This window comes from Rhamphochromis sp. 'chilingali' (genome assembly GCF_963969265.1).
Source record: "Rhamphochromis sp. 'chilingali' genome assembly, chromosome: 9".
Classification (NCBI taxonomy): Eukaryota; Metazoa; Chordata; class Actinopteri; order Cichliformes; family Cichlidae; genus Rhamphochromis; species Rhamphochromis sp. 'chilingali'.
In genome coordinates this window covers 26,044,238-26,068,937 of record NC_137936.1, presented here as the reverse complement: position 1 = coordinate 26,068,937, position 24,700 = coordinate 26,044,238, and the positions used below count along the sequence as shown (strand labels likewise).

At 37.7% G+C, this 24,700-nt stretch overlaps 1 protein-coding gene across 2 annotated transcripts in view; it reads right to left on the bottom strand.

Annotated features, from left to right (window-relative positions):
* mtss1 (MTSS I-BAR domain containing 1) overlaps window positions 1-22,917 on the bottom strand; it is a 74,193-nt gene extending 51,276 nt beyond the window's left edge. For both annotated transcript variants that reach the window (XM_080892469.1, XM_080892470.1), the window contains exon 1: window positions 22,107-22,917. In XM_080892469.1, the coding sequence (XP_080748595.1) occupies window positions 22,107-22,178 (72 nt within the window). In that variant the 5' untranslated portion in view covers window positions 22,179-22,917. The remainder of the gene's footprint in view (window positions 1-22,106) is intronic.
* Between the last annotated feature and the right edge of the window lie 1,783 nt (window positions 22,918-24,700).

Genomic DNA, 24,700 nt, shown 5'->3' with positions numbered 1-24,700 from the left:
TTAACTGAATCCTAGGGGATCTAACATTCACATATATTTAGAGTTCTCCAGATTTTCTCTAACATAACAAAAAAAAAACAAAGCAATTATCAGCTGTTCGGCATGTTACTTTTTGCTTCTAGATGCGTGTTATGACAGGGGATGGGGATTCTGAGCCTGACAACTAATGAGCAGAAACACCCGAGTGGCGCTAAACATGAGCAAACTAATGTTCTTATGCAGATGTCGCTGATTTGCCATGAAACTGCAGTTCACACTCTGAATCCATCATAATGTTCATGATGTCAGTTTTAACCTGCACTCAAAAAAAACAAACACTGAAAACATGAGAAATTCAACTGATTAATCAATTAGTTGCCTAATCCCTAAAGCTTTAAATCTCCTTACCAATTTAACACACCCTAAGGGCTCAACAAAAACAAAAGATGGCATGAACACCAGGGATCTCAATGCAAAACTTCACATGACGTCATCAGTGCACTAACTGCTAGCTGGAAAGCCAACATATTAAAATACCAAAGTTAGAAAAATGTTAGTAGTTTGGAGACTTGTCATGGCTACTTTTTTTGTTTTGTACAAACCCCTGGCAAAAATCTTGGGAGCACCAAATGTGCTTACTTGCAACAAATAAACACATCCCACATAACAGGCAAAACTAGTTTTTTTGTGAAACATACTTCAAGCAAATCAAATTAGCTTAATTAATTGCATCTTTAAACATATATATCATAATCAGTTCTTTGGTCAACAGCCTGAACTGCTCGAGAAACTGACTTCTTTTTTGAAAGGAGTTGTATAATGCATTCCAGCTCTCTTTTTGAGGCCATGCTTACTTTCGATCAGCCAGGTCCAACTGCTTGTCAAGGTTTGCAAACATGCTCTGGTAACTGATTTACATATTCAGATTTATTCGAGTATTTGTTTTAGAAATGTGTTCATTTTCCCTCTACTCTGTCTGGAAAAAAATGTAAAACTAAAAATTTAACTGAATTTGCTTCAGGGATCTTTTACAAAGCCAGAATATTCAGCTATTAAAACAGTTGTGTGTCATATCTGTGATTTATTTACAATTTAACTTTTTGTATAATTTCTTAAAATTTTTAGTTTAATTTTTTTTGCAGTTTGTTATTTAAGTCACAAACAAATATACAAACTGTTAAAGTGTGGCAAACAAAAAAAAAAATCTCCCTGTCGACTTCATTCTCTCTGTGTCATTGTCAGTACTTTTAGTTTAAGAAGAAGAAGAAGAAAGTGTACTTTATTGGTCCCCGTGGGGAAAATCCCTCTCTGCATTTAACCCATTCACTCAGTGAAGCAGTGGGCAGCCACTGGGCGCCCGGGGAGCAGTGTGTAGGGACGGTACCTTGCTCAGGGGTACCTCAGGGTAGCTGTTCAGGGGAATCGAACCCCCGACCTTCCGATCATGGGGCCACCACTCTACCTACTGAGCTATCCCTGCCCTGTTTAACACTTATTAGGAAACTTTTATTGCATTTGCACTACCATAACATGTTGCAGTCAACTCCACTCACATCATTTCAGTTCAACCTTTTATATTTAACTTCCAAAGTTGGGAAAGTGATGTTTAAGTCTAACTTGATGTTGATTAAGACACAAGAATAATTGCTCAGGCACTTCTTCAAAGTGAGTAAAACAGCTTTTAAATTTAACACTAGTATCACAGCAGGTCTCTGTAACAAAAAAGAAAAATAAAGAGACCATTGTTTTGGAGCTGGAAAAAAGATTAATTATTAACATATCTTGTTGGCATTTACCGTTGAGGGGTCAAAGCTACTTCTTTATCTACATTTTGTAAAAGCGGCTGAATGATTATGTAATGTAACGCTGGTTCATGTAGGCTCTGACCTTGGGTTATATCTGAAGGAACAGCTGCTGGTGCAGTGTCCTGGTTATTGAATTAAAACACAGGAAAGCCCTGCTCGAACAGAGGTCCGATTCCACTTTCTCTCTCTTTATTTTCATGAACCCAGTCACCCTGTCTGTCCTCTGTCTCTGCTGGTCCACCAAGGAGAGGATAATACCGATTTAACCCCTAACACAACAACATTAGCCTCTTAGCTCTACACTGCTAAAGCCGTTAGCCAGCCCCCGCTTTACAGCTAGCCAAGTATGCACGCAGCATGGGGCTGACAGGTTTACTAGCTGCAGGGATTTAGCTGTGCATGATGAAATACTGCAGGTGGTGGGCAGAATGTCTCTGGTGAACATCTAACAGCGAGCCTGTGATGAATAGAAAATTACGAAAATTAAGAGAAAAGGAAAGACTACACTCCAAATCCATTTCTGACTTGTGGGTGGAGGAGTGATAGGATGAACTTGGAGTAAATTTGTACTGGGGTTTAAGAAAAAGCTTATATAACTTAGGATAATTAAAGTTGACTTAATTTGAAAACTTATATATACTAACATATATATTAGAGCTGGGCGATAGAACGATAACGATATGTATCGCGATATAACTTTTACTCGATAGAGAAATTAAGCTATCGCGATAGACCTCGCCGCTCTTGTCCTCTTAAAATAAAAATTAAAAAATTAAAAAAAAAGGTCAGCCAATCCAAACTAAGTAGCGCAGAGCCGAACCAATCACAGCCGCAGCGTCACGTCGCGTGACTTGTTACGTACAGCACAAGTGCCAAGCCGCACGTGTGTTTGTTTGGGAAGCAGCCAGCGGGTAATGGAGGAAATGAGTGTGCCGACTAGAAAAATCAACCGAGCGTGACCGAAGAGAAAACCGATGATGGTTCCAATGCCGGAGAGATTGTCGAACGGAAGAGCCATAAAAGTTCCGTAGTGTGAAGGTATTTCGGCTATTTCAAGTCTGACAAAAAACAGAGTAGCGTGCACTGTAAATTGTGCCGAAAGCAAGTCTGGAAATACAATAAACTGGTGCATGCGTCACGCTGTGCGCCACGTTATTGTTTCGGTGAAATGAATTTCTACAATACTGTTACTGTTAATTCTACTCTCTGCAGTGTTTAAATGCTTACATATACACACAGTTACTGTCCGTCCACACATACGACTCGGTTCTGCTTCTATGCCGCAGCTTTGTTTACTTTTTCCCACCGAGGCTTCTAGACTTCTGATTGGCCAACATTTCTGCACGGTTAGGAATCTAGCGCCACCTGCTGCTTTGGCATGTTCATAGCAGCGTTTTCCTTCATTTCTGCCTTTATGTGTGGACGGGATTATTTTTTAAAACGAAAACGGAAAATCTCCGTTTTCAAAAATACCCGTGTACGTGTGGACGTAGCCTCAGTCTCTGACTGGAAGCGCTAATTCGTCATTCGGCTTTTGTCAGACTAAAGTAACTGTTAAAACTGTTTGAAAAGCTCAGCTATACAACAAGGAGAGATTGAGAATTTCCTTTTAGTTCTCAGTTTATTTGATATTGACAAAAGTTAGTCAGTTTTGTCTGTTATTCTGTAAAACAAACTAAGATTTATTTTTAGAATTAATATTTTGTTTCTAAGTGGAATTGACAATTTAGTCTGTTTCGTTTGTTCTATTTTGAAACTTAAACGCTTTAGCGGCTGCCTTTTGTGTAGTTTGCAATATTTGCCTTTATTTATCTGAAAAAGTCTCATGTTCCTTAAGTACATCTACCCTGTTGAACTTATTATGGGAAATAAATATTTAAATAAAAACAAGCTGCTGATTATTTCACATTTTACTTGTGAGCAACGGCACATTTAAATCTTACAAATATAGTTATTTGGCTTATATCGTGATAGATATCGTTATCGCCTGAAATGAAAAAAACATATCGTGATATGAAAAAATCTCATCATCAATCTTTTATTTTATATATATATATATATATATATATATATATATATATATATATATATATATATATATATATATGCGAGTACGTTTTTAAATTAAGTCAACTTTAATTATCCTATCTCTATCAGCATTGGCATTAACACAGTACAGAGTTGATCTGTGGAGAAACAACTTGATATATTTATTTATATTAAAGTATAACAGCAGTAACCAGTTGGTTTAACAATGTTTTAATGCAGCTTTGATTAACCAGGGCTGTAGCACTGATGGGCAACCACACCCTTCCCTCTTTCAGTGATGGGAGGTTGGAAATGAACAAGGTACAAAGCAAGCAGATGGCAGCTGAGCAAAGCAGCACTGTTTCTGGAATACCTTAATGTCAAAAACAAGCAGTCGTATGTCGCCTTTGTCAAAGTAAAACGATATAACCACTTGACTGAAGTGCTGCCTAACCGTTTTCTCCATAGGCGTGGCATTGTGTGACACTCATTTCAGAGACATTTAAAACATTTTAAAACACTACAATTTTGTTATCAAATTGTTTTAAATTTAATGAAAGTTTTTTTAAGCAACAATATATATGGCCAATGTTTAAACATGTCCATTTGATTGTGCTCAGTTCTAAATGTTTTCTGAGGCTTTTCTGCTTTTATATTTTCCAAGTTTAATCAACTAATAAATTGATCATCAAGAACATCCCTAATATTTACAATAAGCTCTCCAGAAAAATGGCTCCAACTACCCTGTTGATTCCAGAGTAGTGCTGTGTCTCTCATTTTGGATATTTGTTTGAGGACATTTTCTCCAAATGGACCTCCTTAAATTTTAACTGAAGACCTATGCTCTACATTATTCAGATTTATTCCCAGTGACGATTCCCTCCACTGACTAGACAGAGTACAACAACACTGACTTGTAATAAGGCAGTAGTCCATTGCATGCTCTGGAGATACTCTGCAAATTTAGGACCAGCCTGGTCAGGCAGTCCAAAGCAATAGATTTTGAGTTTCACATGGCAAAATATTCAAAGGGAAACTTATAAATTATATTATTTGATAGTTAATTTAAGAAACGATACTAAATCTGTGGGAAACACTGAAATTGATGTGAAATTAATTTCTAACATCTAATAGCATGAGGTCTAACCTCTTGTGCCTGGGTATATGCATGTTTTGTACTGTATGGTTGTTGAATTGTGTTGCTGCAAATCTCTGATCATTTTTGGGTTCACATATGCTTACCCAGGTTTATTAGCGTTCATATAAATTTAATCTGGTCAAACTGACATTTCTTTCCCATAGATTATGTTAAAATTTGCTTGAATTTCAAAGTAGAAATTATGACCAATGTGCTGAAGTCAAATCTAGTCTTTCTTTTATACTGCCTACAAATCTTGGTAATCCGTACTAATTAAACTTGGACTCCTTTTTAAAGTTGAGCAGACACTAAGCGTCATCCTGGACAAGAACGTCAAGCTACAAACCAAGAATGCGTACCATAAAAAGCACATCCTGCTGCTTGTATTTCAGTCTGTGCAGCTCTTGGAGGCCTCTTCTTGTTCCCCTGCCACCTCTCGGCTAAACCTAAAATTCTGCCTGGCTTTGTTGTGACTGCCAGGAATGTCACAGTCGGTTGCAGACAAAATATTCCAGCACTGGTTCTGCAGCAGGCAGGGCTGAAGAGACCGCAGGCAGCCAGAGTATCAGGGTCCACTGCAGCTTGATACTAAGAGGTTTCGAGAAGTGGTTGCTAAATTAGGGTCCCAGGACCCACAAGGGTCACTGATGATGTCCAGCGGGTTCCCCGAGACAGCTGCCGATGAAACAACTGTCTACTCTCATCTGGCTGGACAGCTATTTTTACATTTTAACTCTACTACATTTCTGGAGTGTTAGTTGAAAATGCAAATGGAAATGTTAGTGGTATTTACTGTTACTCCAAAATGCCATTTGGGTCTTTTTTCAGTTTAAATCCAAATAAGAAATTGTCCATTTCTAAAACATCAAAAGAGATGCACCTATTGAAGCTCCCAAAACCTTTCCAAGAGTGGCAAATTTAATTAAACAAAATGGTAACTCTTTACACTGCTGTTGTTAAGCACATGGGAATATCACAGCGTAGAAATATGAGCCATCTGTGTGAAAGATCCTTGATTTGGAAGCTTTCTGGTTTCCATTCGTAGTCCACTTTCAGTCCAAATTGAAATGAATTACGTTGAAAACAAGGGGAACTGCATTTGACGAAATATAACATGGAAACAACAGCCCTTTGTATGCTGATTTAGCTTTTAATTAGCTTTTTACATTTATCTATCTGCTTACAAAACCAATGAGCAACATCTGGAACAGGAAATCAAGCACTGGGTAGCTGTTGTTTGCTATGTGTTTACATTTTCTTTCCTGATTTCACCAGATGTCCTGAAATATTGACTGTTTCCCCTCACATACAAATTCAGCAGATTAGCCAAAAGATTTCTTGACTGGACAAACATCTTGAGAAAGTTGAGGGTAAACAGGAATGTTTCCTCTGGATGAGTCCGACTCTACCAGAGGAAAAGGGGAAAGATGCAGAGAAGACAGAGAAGAAAAAGCTCTGATAGTTAAAACTCAAGGTACTCTTAGTAAATGTTTGTGTTTATATAAGAATCTATTTTTATATATGAATAAATATTTGTCTACAATTTTTTTTAAAGAAAATCCTAAATAAATTATTGACCTGGTTGCAGGGCTTGAATTTCAGTTCTGAATTGCAGGTATTGTAAACAATATCAACATACCTGAAAATCTAGCAGGTACAACAACTGGCAATAAGTGCTGCAAAGGTAGACTAAAAATCTCCCTTAGATGTGAATGAAACTCTTGCCAATGTACACAGATAGAATAGAAAAGAACAGAACAGAAATATCCTTCACTGTTCCTCATTGGGATAATTCAGGTGTTCCAACAGAAAAGTGGCAGACAGATGGAGCAGGTTCAAACGTGCAAACTCCAAGCCATTCAGTTAGCTAAAATGCAAATTAATCAATGAGGAAACACCTCAGCAAAAAACGACTGACTCTGGAACGATTAGTTCAAACGTAAGTCCCACTGAAGCCAACGCTTACGATGTGAATCCTCAAGAACATTATATAGGTAAAGCCAAGGTGAACCATTAGTTCAAACATACATTTCTTGGTTAAGTGGCTTATAATATGTTTATGTAAATACCGTTTAAAAAAATCTGTTCAACTTGTGACCAGTGCTGAGGTGGTGACGTGATGGGACAGAGGGGATCAAGAAAAAAAGAAAAAAAAGAAGAAAAAATAAAGACAGAAAAAAGGATGACAAAGCACAATGTGAGGTAAGAATAGGACATACTGTACTTCCAATCGGTAGTATCCCTCCCCTAAAGTCTATAAATAAGATTAAAGGAAACATTTAAAGGGGAATTCCCCCAATGTTGAAACCTAAATTTAATCCCTGAGTTGTTTTAAAATCAGTGTTAGGTTTGGTGTCTGATAATTACTATACATCTTCACTTCTTTTAATCAAACAGCTTTTATACCTGCTTTAAGCTCTGCCCAAGGAGTGGAAACTGTACGTAACCTCCACTGGCACTGACACAGTAAACTCTATTCACACAGCCTAAGCTCTCCTTGTAGAGAACACATATACATACATACATAGACAGACATACAAACACACACTGTTATCCTATCTGCTTAGTCAACCGGGCAGCATTAATAGGTATAGAATTACCTCGGTGTGTGTAGTCACCTGCCATTAGCATCTAATCCTACCACGGTAATCCTGACTTGCTCTACTGACCAACACAAAGAAATGATGCAGCGAGAGAGAGGAGAGATAGACGTGACATCTCAGGAGTATACTGCCCTGGTGACCTTCCTAGAGTCAAGGATTAACTCAGCCACTCATTCAACTAGTCAGCCAACCACTGAATTCATTGGTTCATTCATTCAATCAGCCAGACAGAGATATAACATGAGGTTCAGATACCAGTGAAAAGCACAATTACTGGTGCAACATACTAACGTCAATGGGATTATCAAAATAACAAAGCCATGTCAGAAATACTGAAAGAGGTTATGCTTCAGTGCCAAAACTATTTTGTAATCAAACCCTCCTGAAACCCTATGCCACAACTTCCCCAGAAATTAGACTACATGCCACCTCAGTGAAACCCACAATAACTGCGATTGCGTTTCCTACCTCCTATGCATTTCCAAAGAAACCGCCAATATTTGAATTGACTGGACGAGGCCAAACTCAGCACCAAGTATTGTTTTGGTGGCAAAATTGCAGAGCAATGTACACACACCACATACATAAGTATAAATAAGTATAAATGATGCTTCAACACAAAAGTGTAAATTAACCATAATGCTACCCTAAGCTATGCGAACAGTTAGTGTTTCAATTACACTTTCTGCACTTGCAAGTTCACTACGGTCTGCTCGAGTCTGACAGACCTGTGAGTCTTTGAGGTTTTGTTCGTTTTTTGCCGCAAGAATTCGGCAACAGAGATTTTACGTTACACTGCATGAACTATGCATTCTGTCCATGTGGTGGACTTCCAAGAAGTACAAGAACAGAGTATAATAACAGGAATGACTATTTGGCCGTCATGTCTCCAGCTCTCCGAGAAAGTACAATCAAGGCATCAAGTAGTCTGAGACGTTCCCAAAACAGTCTGGAAAAATAGCTAATACTTGCTAATACTTCTGCAGTGCACAGCAAAAGTGCTAGAACAACAAGAGATTAAGAAGAACAGAAGCATATATGCATATATATGCATATATATATATATATGCATATATATTGCTTGGTTTATTTACTATGTACTGTCTACTTAATAATTCAAGGAGTACTTAAAATAATCTTTAAGCTTTTCTTCTGCGCTGTGTAGCATTTTCCATTGAATTTCTTTCTGTCCATGTAACTGCATTTTGCTGCTGTACAAATATAGTTAAGTACTTTAGGTCTTACTTGCACTTGTGCAGCCATGCGTGCAGCTCACTGCATAGTTTGTGTGTGTGCTTTTTATGCTCCATCTTTTAGAAAACACAAATAAACTGATAAGAGTTTGTGTAGATGTGGGTATTACTGACAGACAGGAGCTGTTATTTTCCAGGACAAGCAGGTTTCACATGAGCTTCAGTTAACAAGCTTAACCTAATGAAAGGATGATATTAAGGCTAAACCTCACTTGTATCCATCAGTCAACATGCAAAAAAAATGCCATTAATTTATATAGGCAAAAAAGACTAATAAAAAAAAAAAAAAAGAAATTTTAAAGAGATTTTATTGAAGAGGCTTTGACCATCCTCCAAAGGAAAATCAGACAGCTGTAATAAAAAAAATTTTTAAGACGTTAAAAAAAATTAAAGTTTTTCTATTTGAGTTTCATTTTGATGAAATGGTAAGGTGACACAGACTCATTAGTTCAAATGTGGACTAATCATACTTGCATCCATATTCACTCCCTAAAAGGGCAGTTCTGTACAGGGAAAAACCCTATGTTTACCCTAGTGAAATGGATTAACAGGCATTGTTTGGTTTCCATCTTTCACATAGGAAGCTGAATCAACCAATTGTCTTGCTAAACCAGCAGGACCGAACAAAGCATTGCTGCAAACTGCCCAAACAACCCACAGTTACCTATGACCTCAGTGTCTTTGAGTACACCTAGAAGAGGTGCCACTTTCACCAAGTCTCAGATTATCGGATAAGAATGCAGAATGGTCTGTTTAAATGTTAACTTAATCATCGGAAACTAACCACTGTTTGAGTAAAGCATCAATCTACTTAAAAAAAACAAAAAACATCTGGTCACCTAATGCAAGCCTTCCCATCTTTTACTTCTAATTCCACAGTTTTATTAGTGGAAAAATCCACTCTTGACATGTGTGGGTCTATTGATACACACCTTCTCATAAATCACTGAGTGTCACACCGTGGAAAAGTTATTTACTAAAACAATATGATGGCTGAAATTCCACAGAAACCAGTTTGAAAGCGAAACCTGGCGATTACGCACCACTAAGATGTGTAAGTTTTACCTTCATTTCATCTTCATTTCATTAACAGAAAACATTGTTGTAGGCTTTTTGGTTGCATTTCATTCTCAGTATCTCACTGACCTACTGGATAATGCACACAATGTTCTAATGAGCTCTTACTTTGAGCATCATTATTTTTGTTTGTTTTATATTGTTCAATAAATCTCCAAAAATCTGTTGGATGCATGTTTAAACTTATCTAGAAAACCCAGATATACATTTTGAGTTAGACTGACCCATTTGTGAAAATTTTATACTAAAACAGCTAAAAGAAATTTTTCAAAAAAGAATTTTTGTGTTTTTCAGGTTTGAAAAAATGTATCTATGCTCAATTCTTAACCTAAAAATGTAAAACTGTATTGTATTATTTATTAGAATTACAAATGGCTAAATGCTCACTTGTAGCACATTCTTACATGATTGAACTTCTGACAAAAAAAGAAAAAAAAAAAAAAACAACTCCACTATGTTTATAAGAAACCGCTGAGCGACCACAGTCCCCACAGGTTGAAGATGGAAAAGTTACCAGCATCACAAAGGGGGCAAATTTCACTGTCTGGCGGGTTGACTGTGCGTTTTTCCCTGGTAGCTGAGACGGTCGCTGGGTGAGGATTTTAGTCAAAATAGTGCAATTTATGCAGTCTATGCAACACAAACTGTTTAATAAATTACATTTTTCGGGCATGAAAATACTTGCACACGGTGAAGTTAGGAAATTTTGAAGAGTCCAGTTGTTCTTGATTGCAATATTGCTTGGCTTCTTTTTGGACACAGCCTTTTCCTTCTGGAAAATTCAATCTGAGTTTGCAGCTAAATAAATGACATTTTAATTGCTTGAACAATTTATATCTCTGTGTGTTCTTTATAAAGAACTTGTCCCGTTTATAAATATCAACTGAACCACAGGTTTCCAAAGTAGTATGTCAAAAAGTAATCTGGCAAACCATCTGTCGATACAAAAATCAGTAGCAATAATCCGAAAGCTCACAAACTATAAAGTCCCAGGGGCAGCAGATGTTCACACCTTGGGAGATCTGCATGGTAACAACAGTGGAAGTGACGGATCGTCAAAGCCATCAGTCATGGAGGTTGAGAGACCTTGAGTAATTTGGAGAAAAATGCACCCTTCAATAATCCCACCCACATAAACCTTTAGGGTTTTACTTTCTATCGATTTGTCTTGCTGGCCACAGGCTTTCCTAGTCTTCTTGACTGGAGCCGAACTAAGATGTGAGTGAGCTTTAATTGAAGAGCAAAAACACAAAACTGTAAAGAAAGAAATGGAATGTGCTTGATTTTTTTTCTTTAAATAAAAGACTGATTCATAGCAAGCTATTGGAAATAAAAGACCATCATTCACTGGCACAACCCTATTTTGGTCGCACTTTTAAGGCACAGGAATATCAGTGTTTGTTTTTGAGATTGTTCATTCAATAATGGAAGGGTATGGCGATACTAAAAGAATTTTTTTAAATAAACTAGAACATAACCACAAAGTTTTCTCATCTGGGATAAAGCACAGCTGAAGCTTAGAAGTTAACTTAATAATTACTACGTTAGCTTAAATATATATATTTGGAAATATAAACTAGACATTTTGTCCACTGGCCTGCCAATTATGTCGGAGGCAGTCGGCGCACTCAAAGGAACTGTGCTGAAGGCATCAGAAAGCAAAGGGGAGAGAGGGTGAGACTGTTCAAACAGCACATTGATAGTTTGTTTGACGTTATGTTTGAGTAACACTGGTTGACTCAAAGACAGAAGACTAAAAAGGAGTGGGGGTTGATGGAAGGATGTGTCAACGCGAGTTAATGGTTTGTTCTATAAAGTCTACGTGGTCCACACTCGGCAGTCTGATCTTTTATCTGAATTTCTTTTTCATAATAAAATGGCAGGGGAAAAGGGACTTTCTCTTCTTTTATTATACATTCCTTGATGTCACGCAAATATTTTTTCTTTCAGTTTGCTCCCGTACACTTTGTTGTTCTCTCCTATGTTTCATGATTTTTTTCTTTGGACTGCATCTTTCCCTACTTTCTTCATATAACATTTGTAATACCATAAAGTTGCTCACGTAGTTTGCTATATTTAAGAGCCAAAAAGGTTACTCCTTAGGGTCCACAAGCACCCGCCAGGCTCAGTCAGTTGATTCCAGACTAAAAATATTATGCTGAACCGTTAGAAGTACAATAGGAACTAAAAGAGATGAGAGATAATATTTCTCTATCCATGTGCTTCCTCTTCATTTATACAACAGTGGCCATTTTGCATCAGACACTTCATCTCAACATTGAATTTTCATATCAGGTAAGCTGTGACTCCAAGATATAGCACTTCTATTTTTCCATCTCTCCAACACAGTCCATGGCCAGTTTCTTTGTGCAGAATGTATCACTCTCATTTTGGAAATGTAGAAATGTAGTGTTCTGCTTCATCCCCAAAGAATATCCTGGTTCACAGTCAGTCATACTCCAACTCTCCTCTCCATAACTGAAAAAGTTGGTACTAGATATGTCCTGGTTAGATCAATCAAACCAGGACCCATAAGGCTGCAGTGCAGAATAAGGACAACCATCTGCTTTCCAAAATTCGAAAGACTAAACCTAACCCCCCTTTGTGTATGGCTTCTCTTTTACCACAGGCGAAGTCTAATGAGAATGAGAATAAAGAGTCTAAAGAGTTCTTTAATTTTGGTGAGATGAGACCCTAAGCAGGCTGCTTTTGCTCAGATGATAACATAGCAGATCAAAATATAATTGTTGCTGTCCCCATTCAGCCCTGTTTAGTAAATGGTAAATGTACTTTTTTTTAAATTGCTAATTATAGATTTACAGAAAAGGATGAAATCCCCAGGCTCAAGAAGTCTGTTATCTACCACTTTATGAGTCAGCTTTGGTTGATATCATAGGCGTTTGTTGCAGCTGCCCTGCAACAAACAGAACATAAAACTGTGGAAAAACATTGTAGTACTTTAAACTCTTTACTATATTATTTTAGGCCCATTAGTTGATGTACTTGTAGTTTCTTTTAACTCTAGTTACAGAAATTCATTAATGCATTGTAGACAGACTGAACAGATGCCTTGAATGTTTTCTGAATATGTGGCTCCTTGTAGTTTCATGTTGAAATGCTCAATATTTCATCACTTCATGTTCTCAAACCAGCAGTTAAGTAATTTTCTTGGCTCTTTCCTTAATCTTCAGTTGTCGTTTTCCAAAGTGTTGACAGGGGTTCCCGTTAGGGTGGAGAAGAGGAAGTAAAGGACAGCAGATCTCCATGTGACCATTTCTTTGCATATGATTTGAGTATCTCTTTCTCTTCAGTCTTGCCACTTAATCTCCTTCTGATTAGGCATCCATTTCCCCACATCTCATAAAAAACATTAAGCATTACAGAGCTACAAAAACAAAAAAGATGAAAATTTCCAGTTCTTGAAAGAAACTTTCAACTCTTTTCCTGCAACTAATTAAAGGTTCTGCATCAAGAACTACCAAATAAGTATGTAATGACTACTGTTCATAGGTAATGTATGTAATGATATCCAGGTGTTTGTAAGTTAAATCCAACACCCTCTTTTAAGCTGAACTCCATGCACAGTCAAGTCTGTTGCTGTATCGTGATTCACCAGCTGGATCCTCGTGAGGTTGCGTTTCTGCACGTTAGAACAGATCAGCCTGATCTGAAAGGTTGCAGTAAAATCTGAGAAATGTAGTCTGTTTAAATGAATAAGACGGGCATGATCAGTTTGTCTTCACAGGACTTTTCCTGCTCAAATTTGCCTTCAGGGGTGATTGTATGCTTAAGCATTATTGGTTTGAATATAGTTAAGGCAATGAGGCTAGGTTAGTTTACTCAGGGTTTAAACCAGTGTATTGCAAGCTCAGCAGCCTACATGACCTAAGGTGACCTTCCACAGAGCCTAATAATCTTTCTTCTTTTTTTTTAATAGAAAAGTTATAAACTTATTATCTTACTGCTGCCTTTAACCATTTTACACATAAAACAAAACAGGAAGTTTGACAAAGAGATAATAAATAAGGTTAATGTCATACTTTAATACTGCAGCTAATATCTGTCCACTTGTAAGTTCAGTAATTAAGAAATACAATACGCTAGGCCAGAATGTTTAACACATCTTAGTGCCTCATAAAGGACAGCTTGAACAGAAGTAGACCACATGAATAAAAGCCCTGGATAATAACATTAAAACCTTTTTATTAAGGTGTATGTTTATTATTTTTAGTCAATATTTTCAATGTTGTTCATTTGTTCAGTTATTTATTAACTTCAATATCATATAATTACTGAAATTTAAAATTTACTTAACTTTTAAATTACATGTATATTTACAGTTTTAATTTTATCAAGAGGTTTTTTTAAAGGAGATAAACGACAGACGGGGGAAAGAGAGGTCTAGACTGCTCACAGGGATTCACAGGGATTTGCATGGTAGCCATGAAGACAGCAACGAAGAGCATACACCCAACCAACACTTCAGTCATGTGCTGACAAAATTAGAACAGGTAATCCTCAAGACAAAGTCAGCTGCAGACAACCTTCCTGACATTTTAGCTGAACTAGAACAGGGCACAACTGTAAAGGGATATTAAAAGAAAACATAAAAAGTATTTTTTTTTTAATCCTGATTATCTAGTTTTCATAATTGATGAAAGACCAAATTGTTCATGAAATTAAAATCTTATCAATTCCCCAGCTCAACACGCAGTTAGACATTTCTTAGTCCTGAAAAATACACTGGTTTTTGGCAAAGAAGGAAACTTGACACTACATTTAGCTTCAATTAGCTAGCTTATTCTCACATTGGCACAAAACATCATTTTACCCTTGTACTCAGGAAGCTAGCACTCTTTAATGTGTGCAGTTTGTTCATTTTCTCCTTACAGCTCCATTAAGTAATATCTGGAAAAGTTCAGAGCTGCAATGAACTCTGCACACTAATCTATCATATGCTCAGAAGAAAAATCATAACAGTGTAAAGCTGGTGAGCACTAAGCTTTTCTCAGCAGGATTTTACTGTTTTTTAATGCGCTAGAGGGCAGCTTACTGATGACAATGATCGATTTAAAAGCACCTGAATGCATGTAGCTTTACTTTGTTTGATCATTTTATCCAGGGAGGAGGCTCAGGTCTTTGTTCATTGTCTCAACTTTAAAACATCACCTGAGGCACATCTCTTCTTTCATTTACTTTTTTCTTTTTCTTCTTTGTCTTCTGTTTTCCTAATTATCCATTTCTCAACCTGTTATTTCTAATGTCCCTCCTTCAGTTCTGTATTTGCTCTCATTTTAATTATTCTTCCTCCTTCCCTCACAACATAACCACACAGATGACACACCTTTACATGTGAGTTTGTTTGGCCAGTTCTGAAGAAACGCATGCTCATTAAGAGTGTGTGTCCTCGCCCACATTCACCTGAGGCTGCCTATAATCCTGTCAACAACACTAAGACTTCCCTGAAATCAGCCGCTCCCACACACACTAAACTATGAGGAACCATAAACGTTATATGAGCAATGTGATAAATGCAGTGTGACGTCACCAATAAAGACGGGGGGGATACAGTCAGAGCATGAAAACAGAAGTACCAAGGATGTCAGGATGGAAGGATAGATGTGAGCAAAAACAGATGAGTGTGGGAGGTCGATGACTCATAACGCCACTCCTGATATAGCCGAGACAGAAATCAATAATCCGTCTGTCTCTCTCCAGGAGAACTCAAAGGTCTAATGAAGCTGCAGCAGCATGGATTTTCTTCTGATAGGTAACATGTCTTTGCATCAAAGAGGAAGTTGGAGGAGAATATAATAATGAGATGATGAGTTGAGATTAAAACACAGCTGACCACTTGTAAGCTCTATAAGATAATGTAATTATCTTATAGAGCTGTGGACTGGAGCCTCAATTTAAGACAGCACAGAAAGTCTGCTTGCTAAGGAGTCTTAAGTGAATGAACACTGAGAGCCTCTTTAGCTCTTGGACGCATTTCCACACATGCTGTTAAGACAGTCCGTGTGTTAACTGATGATGTAAACATTCTGCCGAGCTCTGTCAGACACAAGTTCGCAAAACTATTCAACAGTTATACTCTGACTCTCCAGCTTTTTTACTCGTGCTATTAGAACACTTCAGAAAATATTCCCCCTTCGTCAGACTAAAATTTCTAAGTGAGCATTAAACTTAGGATTGGGACTTTACTGATACCAAATAATCCAAACGACAAGGAAACACTTGAACTATTAATCTTATATCATCTCAGATGATTTCTTGGCTAAAGTTTGATCTATTTTTTTTTCCCTTTCTTTTCTATGATGCCAATTATCACTGTCCATCAAGGACCCTCAACATGGACATTTACTCAGAAAAAAAAAAATTACCCTCATCCTCCATTTCCCCTGTGCTAATTTTTTTATGTTAGCCTGGCCATAACTTGCTCAACCTCGAATCTCCCCTCCCCCCCCCCCAAATCTATGGATGTCACCTAGGGCTGCCACAATTGGTCGACTAGTCACGATTACGTCAACTATCAAAATCGTCGACGACTGATTCAATAGTCGACGCGTCGTTTGAAGCTTTGTAAGATCGCAAAAGACGCAGGAATGAGTAGTAGGATTTAAGAGTGTAATAACGGACTGAAACAGAAGATGGCAGCACTGCATGTACAAGGATGCCAGCTGCCGTTAAACCCCGAAGAGGAAGCTGTGTCCCAGAATTCATAGCGCGGCCCTGCTCAGTTTCCAACAATGGCGGCAGCTAGTTAGTTTTAATATTACTCTTATTATTCTTTCTGGGTCACAAAATAAACGTTTAACATATTTTCAGGCGAGAATGTAGCTGTGTAAACCTCAAATATCGGCTCAGTTTATCAGGACACCACATATTTTCAAAAGCGCTCCGACGTTTTCGGAGACGTCTGTTACCCACTAGCTCGATAGCTAGCCGGGGGCTAGGTCACTAGCGCCGTGAGAACACCGGACTCCCGGCAAATTGTTTTCAAACCCACTGCTGTCTTTCGCTACTCAGGTTAAATATATATGAGTCACTTAGATAAATTAAAAATGTTATTGTTTGGCTTTTTTTTTTTTTTTTTTTTTAGTATTTTATTTGTTCCTGAGTAAATCTGTTTGGCTGAGATTAAAGTTATAGTTTTTACACAGCTGAATAAACGTCAAGCAGACAGCTGATTATCAGAAGTGTGAGATGCTTGAGAATATTCTCCGGTGTCCTGTTATATTTTAGATAGCAAGGAGTTTATTAAACTTTACCGAAACAATCTGCAAATTTCATTAAAATTGAATAAACTATCATCTTGTCTTTATTTTTAGTTAGCACCTTAAAAGCTTAAAGCTGTAAGCTAATGATAGTTATATAAGAGCAGATGCTGCTGGTGCAATAAGCTGTACGTTTTAAGTTCAATGGATGATGATCTGATTAGTCGACTAATCGCATAAATAATCGGTGACTAGTCGACTATCAAAATAATCGTTTGTGGCAGCCCTAATGTCACCTAAACACCTAAAGAACATACACCGTTTATTTTATTGGAGGTGAGAGAGAAAGACACTTTAACTCTCAGCAGCGTCTCGGTGTTCGTTTACCAATGGGAACTGAAGGAGCATTCGGATCTAAAAGTTCATTATGCTTGATTCAGCATTGTAATAATGTGGGGAAAACGCACAATCCAACACACTTTTTGAGATGATGGTGAAACATCAACCACATATTTCACTGCAATCCATAGTCCATTTAAATTAGGCAACATCCGGTCCTGGGTGTGGGTGTGCATGTTAGTCAAAGCTTCCAATGCTGCAGCCCTTGCTCTCTCTCTCTTAATTTTAAACGATGATGGCCAAATGTAAAGCAGATAACAATGCCACTACCTAGCACAGTTAAGCTGTATTTAAATATAGAAATTAAATTGCTGTATGCAAGTTTGTGCTGTGCAATTTTTTAACTCTAACTTTCATGACACCCTTTCCTTTGCTTTTGCTATTCTGTGGAGGTCAAAGTTAACGCCCTGGCAGACAAATTTAATTAAGCTTATATTCATTTATTTTCTCGTTTTCATAAAAATTATAAATAAACTTCAAGGAAATCCACTTAAATGCAATGAAGAGTTCAATCAATCCACAATTTCTCCAAAGTCAGTGAGTAATTAATATCAATCAAATAATCCATAACCCAATATTTCGCAAAATAATTGTGTTTAAGATTTTTGCTGTAAGAAAGAAGAATAAGTGTAAGAATAACCACTCCACTGGAGCAACGCATAACCACATCAGGACATGTGTGGACAATAGCCTGGAAGAAAAGAGGGCTGTTGGTGCTATTATGATTCACTCTGCTGGGCTATGTCATGACACACCCATCACCTTTTTCTGAGGAGTCCATGGGGGGGAAAAATGAAGTTATATTTACCATTAATATCTACTTAATAATCCAGACTGTAACTAGATTAACTGAACTGGTTTTTCCTTTCCATTATGTAATTTTTTTCCTGGCCACCATGAGTTGAAGCACTGTCACTTTTTTTCCTAGCCGTCCAATGGGGAGAGGAAATGCAGGACTACTACTGCACCAATCAACTCTTAAGTCCCATTTGTACAAGTGCCGAAGAAGGAGAGAAGTTTCGTCTAAACACATAAGTGAGATGTGCTAACATTAAATGACAACAGCATCCAGTATAAAACTCTCACACAGAGCTGAATTGACACTAGTGTAAATAAATTAGGTAAATAATGTAAATACGCGGTTATATTTGTTTTTATTTAATCCATCCTGGTCCTGCTAGTTCCTGATTTATTCTCTTACACAGGAAATAATATTCTCATGTTCTTCCTTAAAGTCTGATGAAAAGCATAATCTACATAGGGATAATCCTGACTATTAACACCGGTACTGGATCAGTACTTAGTAACAGAACTGGAAGAAGTTGGATCAGTGCATCACAAAATGACCTACAATCTGCTAAAAGCATCTGTGCCTCCCTGCCTATTGGTTAATTCAGAAGTGTGAAATCTTCACAGGCACGTTATGATGCCCGGAGGAGAGATTTATCTGAAGAGAGACTCTACTTAATTAGACATGACTCTGTGTGTGTGTGTGTGTGTGTGTGTGTGTGTGTGTGTGTGTGTGTGTGTGTGTGTGTGTGTCAGATGGTAGCAGTGCCCCTATTGGGTCTGTGCCATGTTGGTGAACCAGGATATGATGCCACACACGCACATACACTCGATCATAACCATTCCTCTTCCTTGTTATCTGACAGCAGAAGTGACTCATGTGTACTGCTTGCTGTTCTCACCACAGGACGTCTGCAAGTTCCATCATGTTACGCGCAAAACGTTTAACTAATTTTCCTCAGACTCTTCATCACACAGAGATCCAGTAACAGACAACAAACACTCACTCACTACAGCAACATGACCCCTCTATTAGAGATGAAGGTCTGCTTCAATCAGAGGTGTATTATTCAGTCCAAGAATGTGCATTACAATGTTGAGAAAAATAAAAACAGCTCAAAGTAGAGCTGCTATAGCTTCCGTGAGTCACCCGAAGATCCATTGTTACACAATATCGCTGTATTTCTGAAGACTGACTCATCTGCTGTAGGTTGTTTTCGTAACAGGACACCAGAAAAGCGTACAATGAAGGAATCCCAACAAGTTGCTTCTGTTCATCTGCACGTAGCGAAGAAGTCACTTGGATGAGTTATCTGGATGATTGAGCACGCATAAAGATACAGTGAAGCAAGTTCAACACAAACAACCTTCTTTTGCATTACCAGGCTTGACAAAAGCTAAAACCCCCAGTTGGAGATGGCAGGTAACACAACGGTGGTTTTCAACTTCCTCTGTTAAGCATCTGCTTCAGGCTCTGTGCGCGCTCACATGTCATATAACAAAATGATCCCTATGAGTGCCACCTACCACAATATTATCTACATAATGATGACCTATAAGAAACATAAAAATGTATAACAATAAAATGCAACGCTGTTACAAATAAGACAAGCTACTGGAGAAAATCAATACTCTAGTAAAACGTTTCAGTTTTCATTATTATTTTATGGCTGAGTATGTGCTTTTAACAAGATGGTGGCGCATTAGAGTTCCGGTACATTAACCAGACACATTTAAACATTAAATGTTACTGTCCCATAGAATAATAAAGTAGACAATTAATTAATTTGACCGACTGACTTGGTATTCTTGCTGTTTGTTCTGTGTTCTAGCACCTGCAGAATGAAGTATTAAAATATGTACACATTTTTTGCATCACCAGCTGAATCCTGCACATCACAGTGAGAATACAAAGCAGTCTTTATTCATCAGGCTGCACATTTTAACATTTCCCCAACAAACAATCTATATTGCACACAAAACGTGCTATGAATAAAGGAAACAGTGAAAACCTGGAGCTTGCATGCGATTTCAAACCAGACTGAACATAACCTGCTCTGGTTATATGTTCAGCAGAAGTTATGATGGTGATTTAGCCAGGTAAGGAGAGAGCAACTTCCATGACACAGAAAACTCTGACTTTAAGCTTTAGAATACCTTGCTAACCTATTAATCTTACTTCTTACCACCCCCTCTGACAATACATAATAGCAAATACTGACAAAGAAAAAAAAAAGTTGTTATTGAAGAAATATATCAAGAACAAGGACATTTGGGCTTAAAAATAAATAATTAATAACAGGTACACTCAAGTACACAGCCATGCTCAAAAGTACAGAGATCATCCCTATAAAAACCAAGAACAGGACTGAATATACATCCATTACTCCCTTCATGGTCACCTCCTGGTCCAACAACATGGCTCAATATGCCTCCCAGTATACAGTTCCATCTTTTAATCTGTAATTCTATGGTAAAAATGTAAATGAGAAACATAAACTGCTCTAGAAGACTGCCAAAGTTACCTTACTTAACAGTAAGCTATGGATTTTTCTGTAAATTAAAGGTCACTTAAAAAAAGTTAGAAAAATCTTGGTGATTTGGTAAACAGACTGGTACTTATATAATGGTACTCCTTTCTACAGGAAGAGCTAGGGATCGATCAGCTGACCTTCCCATTGGTAGACAACCCACTGTACTCAACCCAACCTTACCCAAATATAGACATTTTGGCACACCAATCGGACCGGACACCTTTTTTTTCTTAAACATAGCACAATGGTATTATCCTATGTTTTTAATGCATTGCATACATTACCTTCATTTTGGCATGACCTAAAAGCCCAAACAAGCACAGCAGGCTGAGTTTACTTCAGATCATATTTATGCATCTATTTTTATAAGCTGAGTTTAAAGGAAATCCACAGTGAAAAGTAAAATTTAAAAACTCCCAAAGTCTGATTAACTGATTCCAAAATGTCAACAAATGGCTAAACCTGATCAGTAAAAATCACCCATGCCCATGCCAGTGCCAGTACGTGAAAGGCCAGTAGAACCAGAGCCATTTGCTGCCTATTCTGGACCAAGGGGGGGAAGGAAAAAAAAGAGATGAGATTGGAAAAGAGAAGCTGCTAACTATGAACATCTGAGAGCAGTGGAACTCAGACAGACAGGCAGCAAAAGGGCAGAGTGCTTGACAAACATCAAAGGGTGCACAGCTGGTAAAATCCACCCCCATCCAGCTCTCTTACCCTCTCAGATGGCCCACTTCCAGTTTTAACCTCTGCTCATTCATTACCTAATCAACATCAGCAGCACTGCACATCCAGAAATCCCATGTCAAGCCTTTAATAACCTAAATTTCAAGCTTACTCGTGCTTTCCTGAGACTCTATATTTTAAATTCCACTTTGTTTATGCATTTTTTAGATGTTATGTCCAAATCTGTCCCAATCAAATAGTTCATGACAGTCATAATTATATATATATATATATATATATATATATATATATATATATATATTTTTTTTTTTTTTTTTTTTTTAAAGTGTAAGTCTCACGGAGAATAAATAGAACTGCCAAATCAGCATTGCAAGGGTCAAATCTTCAATACAATATTATAACAGGCTTACAATATTACAGGCTGCTGCCATGAAGTTACTTAATATGAAGCAGATATGACTTTTGAAGTCTGATATTACAGGTAACCCAATATATTGGGATAAGTATGCAAAAAATAAAGGGGAAAAAACAGCTTGATTAAAAAAAAAAGATGTAGCGACATGTAATGAGATGACTTGTATGTCCGTTTTTTTTTACCTTCATGTCGTTCATGATGAGCTGGAAGAGCCCTCCCAAGGCGCTGCATTCTTTCTCTATTCCCGCATCCATTTTTTCCACAGGCTTGGAAAAATCCTTCTCAACTTCACAACAACTTTTTTTTACCTCCTCCTTGAAGAGAAAGAAATAAAAACTTCCAGCAAAGTGTTGAGAAACTCCAAAAGAAGAATCAATTGAGGCTTTTATTTAATATAGGGAGCGGAGTTACAACACCCCGAGGGCAAAGTCCGCTTTTTTAAAAAAAAAAAAACTGTTTAAAAACAGCAGTGGAAAAGGAAGAAGCGGGGAACACACATGAGTCCAATCCGAGGTACTAATGCTGGGCTTCAGTCAGCCAATGCTACCAGCCGGCCAACTTGACAAACCTCCGAAAAACCCACACATCATGCCTGAACCAGCAGCCTTCTGTCTGGAAAATGTCGGGCACTGTTTCTAAACTTTAACCCCGCTCTGCGTTCACTCCCTGCGGACGGAAAGCCCAGCTAACCACAGCGAGCTAGCAAACCCGGCTAACTCCGCTAGCAACCTGTGTGACTGCGCGCGCGTGTTTGTGTGTGTATGTGCATCCAAAGGAAAACACGCGCGCGCACACAGTCCGGGATCAATCCGTTGGCCCAAAAATAAACCGACGCGGCTTTCAGCTGATGTGCTGCTCAGGTTTAACGTTCTGAAAGTCGTTGTTTCCAGGAGTGTATCCGAGTGATTTACGTTTTCCTCCTGCGAGTTTTAACGACAGACGCTGCCCCGTCCTTCTCTCCTTACTCCAGTGGGAGTCCTAACCTGAAGTGAATGAGCGCGTCCGCGAACTGCGCATCAAGGTAGCCGAAGTGACAGCGCCCACATCCCGTCAAGAGTTTCACAATAAAAGCCATCAATCTAAAATTTCAGTCACTGTAGTTTTTTTTATTAGTTTTAATTTTTCTGTCATTTCGAAATTGCGTTTTCACGTTTCGGCGAGTTATAATAAAAAAAGGACCAAACTCACAAAGCACTTGCTGTTTTCTTATTTGCTTCTTTCATGTTTTTACTGGCTGGGGAACATGTGCTCAAAATTTTGAGATGGACATTTCCAGTTCCCATTGAAATCTATACATGTAACGTTAAACAGTATATTTAATAAATTCTAAAAGGCACTTTTTGTTTCTTATTTTACAGGAAATTTATACATTAAAGCAAGGTAAGTTTTTCAGCTCTGCGCAGCTTTACTTGATTAAAATTACCTGCCTGTTCCTGTGTGGAAATGAGACTTTAAAACAAAATGCATTTGAAATACAAAAATATTGTACATGGAGGATAATAGCATACAATCTCTTCTCATATTACTAATTGCCTAACCACACGCCAGCAAGCACCTGAAGCCCACTGAACTAGTTTGTGAACTGGTAATTTGAGATGAAATTACTTTTAATTTAAGATGACTTCTCTTAGATAGTAAAATTTTAAATAGAGCGCTCCATCAGTACTTTAGGAGTTTGTGACTGCATCTACAGATTGACTCATGTGGTCAGTTTTAACCGCTAATTGTTGCATATTATTATGGATACCAATTTTTTTGCCAATCAGCACTCTCATCTCAAGCAGTTCTTGCCTGGAATTTATTACCTCCAAATATGAATATGTTGCCTTAAAATGTTTCCTGTTGAACAATCAATTAGGTCACATGATCTGACAACAACAGCAACAACATTTATTTGTTTGGGATAACTTTTATAAATTTATTTTGGGGTTTTTTTTTTTGTTTTGTTTTGTTTTTTGCTATTTTATTCTAATAAAACTCTTTCCTGGCTGGGGACTCCAAGTGAAAATTAGTCTTCTTGGCTAAATGTGATAAATGGATATTTTGCCTCTGTGTGAAGTTTATTAAACCATTATACTTTTACCAAAGTTCCAGTGGCGGCAATTCATTTTTATTTTGTAAGCAAACAAATAAAATAACTCACTTTATTTTTGTCCTTAACATCTTGCACAATCCCTTATTTTATATACAAGAAATTATCTTGAAAAGTTGCATTTGAAATGCATTGATAAGTAGACCTGAGTCAAAATGTGTTTTTAAAGGTTTACTTTGTTGGGGCTTTTTATTTGTAGTGCTACGTAATTTCCTGTCGAAGCAGCGTTCGGCTCACTTGAAGCTGCTGCCTCTGTGCATAGTGGAGGTTTGTTGTGTGTTGAAGACGCGGCAGTCTGCCGGGGCGGAGCTACAAGCTGTGACTTTAATGTGACTTTACTGGGAGATGACAATAAGAGCTAAACTGGTCATCAGCCAGTTTAACACGAATGGAGTCTTTGCAGAAAACGTACTTGTGTCTGTTTATTCATCACTTCTGCCAAAACTGACTTGTAGCAAGTTGTCTCTAAAAATCTGAGAATCGCACTGTGTAACGAGGTATTTACTCTCAAGGCTTTACCTTAGCCTCCACTGACACTGTGAGGAACCTTGGAGTGAGTTTGGAGCAGTGTAGGTCCTTTAACTTGCATATTAAACAAATATCTAGGAATACCTTCTAGAGCAGGACAATATGGCCAAAAATATTTATCACAATATATATTTGAACATTTGCGATAATGATATA